General features: G+C 37.6%; 1 protein-coding gene across 1 annotated transcript; it reads left to right on the forward strand.

Annotated features, from left to right (window-relative positions):
• Window positions 1–408: 408 nt before the first annotated feature.
• LOC110639681 (BTB/POZ domain-containing protein At2g24240) lies at window positions 409–2664 on the forward strand. Its single transcript, XM_021790726.2, has one exon. It carries the CDS (start codon window positions 1059–1061, stop codon window positions 2394–2396), a length of 1338 nt encoding a protein of 445 aa, XP_021646418.2. The 5' UTR covers window positions 409–1058; the 3' UTR covers window positions 2397–2664.
• The last annotated feature ends 214 nt before the right edge of the window (window positions 2665–2878 follow it).

Raw genomic sequence — 2878 nt, forward strand, 5'->3', positions numbered from 1 at the left:
ATCAGTTTGATTTTTGATTAATTTTTAATTTAAACTTGATTTTCAAGTTATTTGATCTAATTTTAACTTTGATTTGAACTTAATAACCATTAATCAATGAAATTAAACAATTAATATATATAAAATTAAATATAATTCATAAATTTTCCATAAAAATAAATTAATTCAAAAATCGATTCGATTTGACTATATAAATCACTATTAGGTTTGGTTCAATTTAAATGATTTTTTTCTCTTTAAAATCGAATCAAACCGAAATTTTTATAAATTAAAACTAAATCAAACTAATTAAATTTTAAAATCAAATCGATTAAACTAAATTAACTTAATTCGATTCAATTTTTTAATTTAAATCGAATTCTACTCGGCCCTAAATCCATGAATGGTTGGTCCATAGTTTAAGCCTCAGGGAGGCAATAATAGGACGGACGTGCAAAATGGGAGACATGTAGAAGTTATAGAAACAGAAATTTATCAAAACGAGTCTTAACTGTTTTTGAGTTCGATTAGCTAAAATTGTTTGATTTCTCTTTGATAAATCCTAGAAAATTCAAAACCCATCTCTAAAAACCTTCGATCTTGAAAACCCAGATCTCAATGTTCCACAATTTGATAAAATTTTTGCCTTTTGTTTTGATCAATCTCATACCCCCTGTTTCTAAGCTTTGTTTTTGTCTCTCTAGCAACAGAACACCATGTTGTTACTTGTTAGCCTCTGAGTTGCTCCTGAATCAGGCCTTCTCCTTTGCCTCTTTGGAGGTTTCTGTTGTTTTATCTCATAAATTTCTCTTGTGATGTTTCTTAGTGGTTAGATTTTCCTGTTTTTGGATTTTGTTTCCAATCAAAGTATATCTAAGCAAATCACAATCCCTCAATTCCCTCCAAATTTCTAGGAATTTCTTCTGATTCTGTTCTTCTTTTGAAATTCTACCTACTCAGTCTCCCAATTCCATTTCTTTCTTTTTTTACCTTCTTCGGTCATCATCTCTGATTCTTAATCCCACTTTCTTTGTTCTCTCTGCTCCAAAAACCCTTCAAATTCTCCGTAAAATTCCACCATGAAGATCGCCAAAGACAGAGTCCGATTCAACGTCGGAGGCAGAATCTTCGAGACAACCTCCACGACCTTGGCAAATGCCGGTAGAAACTCCTTTTTCGGAGCATTTTTTGACGATAATTGGGCTTTAAAACAACCCATCAATGACCTCAATCCCAACAGTGAATTCTACATCGATCGAAACCCGGATTGTTTCGGTATCCTCCTCGATCTTCTCCGCACCGGCGATCTCCACATCCCTCCCCACGTCCCGGAAAGACTCCTCCACCGAGAGGCGTCATTTTACGGCCTCTTGGACCATGTAAGATCGGCCAAATGGGGTCCATTTGATGCAAACAGACTTCGGTATTCCCGGTCTGTCACTGGCCGGGCACCAGGGGATGGCACGGCAATTCGTGCAGGACCGGATGGTGGGTGCTGTGTGGCTCATGGAAGTATGGTGCGTGTCTATGATTGGATGATGGAAGAGCATCCACCAATCAATCTTGATTACCAGAGAGTGAATGATATTGCTTGGGTTGATTCTGAGAATGTGATTCTCAGTGCCTGTGAGAGATTAGGCCGCGGAGATGGAGGAATGGGGCTGTTCAGTAAGAGTACAGGGGAGCTGAGGTATAAGTTTCAGGTCTGCCATGAGAATCGAGTGAAGAGCTATACTGCTGGGGCTTTGAGCACTAGCTCTGATTATAGAATTTTTAGTAGCTGTAAAGGGAGAAGCAATGAGTATGGAATTGGAGTATGGGATCAAATTACTGGTAAACAAATTGATTTCTTTTATGAGAGTCCAGGTTGGTCATTAGGTGATGCTGATAAATTGCAGTGGTTAAATGGGAGAAATTGCTTGTTGGTGGCTACTTTGTTTCCTAGAAAGGACAACTGTTACATTAGTTTGGTGGATTTTAGAGAGAAGAGGATGGTGTTTTGGTCTGATATTGGTGCTTCTATGACTGTGGATGAGAAAAGGGTTCGTGATGCTATTGCTATGGAGGATTGTAATGCTATTTGTGTGGTGAATGAGTATGAGGAGTTAGGGTTTATGGATTTGAGAATGAGTGGAGGAAGCGTGAGATGGAGTTCGAGGAGTCGATTGATGAAGGGAAAGATGCCTGATGAGCCTTGTTATCCAAAACTGGCATTACATGAAGGGCAGTTGTTTTCATCAATGGATGATAGCATTTCTGTTTTTTGTGGTCCTGACTGGGTTTTGACATCTAGGCTTAGACAGAGTTATGGAGGTTCAATTTGTGATTTTTCAATCGGTGGGGATAGACTCTTTGCACTTCACAGTGAGGAAAATGTCTTTGATATATGGGAGACTCCACCTCCACCAATTTTATGATTCAGATTACAAGGTGTGCTGGGTTTTTCAGTTAATGTTTCTTACATTCTGATGTAAATAGGTATTTGAAAAGATTTGCGTGTACATATTTTGCCTTTTAACTACTATATAATTTAGAGCAATGAATCTGCTTGGGGTTTGCCCATCTTCATAAAAATGAGACTGATTGCATCAAACTAATGTAAAGGGAAATCTTGAATTTATAAGCAGAGAATGCACATGATTTTTAATTGGTATTGCAGAAATGGAACTTTGCTTAATTACCCTAGTTGCCTTCTTCATGGAAGATGATATAATTATTGAGTATTGACAGTGTCTACTTTCAGACACTCTGGTTCTTTCCCCATTTTATGAACTGGCTGGGGAGGATGGTTTTTTAATGTTTTTCTTTGTGAACTCTGCTTTTTCAAAGTTGATTTCTCAATATCTGGCAGTGTCTCTGTGATATGTGTCTATGGAGAGAGATAAAGAGAGAGACAGAT

The sequence above is a fragment of the Hevea brasiliensis genome, unplaced genomic scaffold (genome assembly GCF_030052815.1).
Source record: "Hevea brasiliensis isolate MT/VB/25A 57/8 unplaced genomic scaffold, ASM3005281v1 Scaf594, whole genome shotgun sequence".
In the NCBI taxonomy this organism is placed as follows: domain Eukaryota; kingdom Viridiplantae; phylum Streptophyta; class Magnoliopsida; order Malpighiales; family Euphorbiaceae; genus Hevea; species Hevea brasiliensis.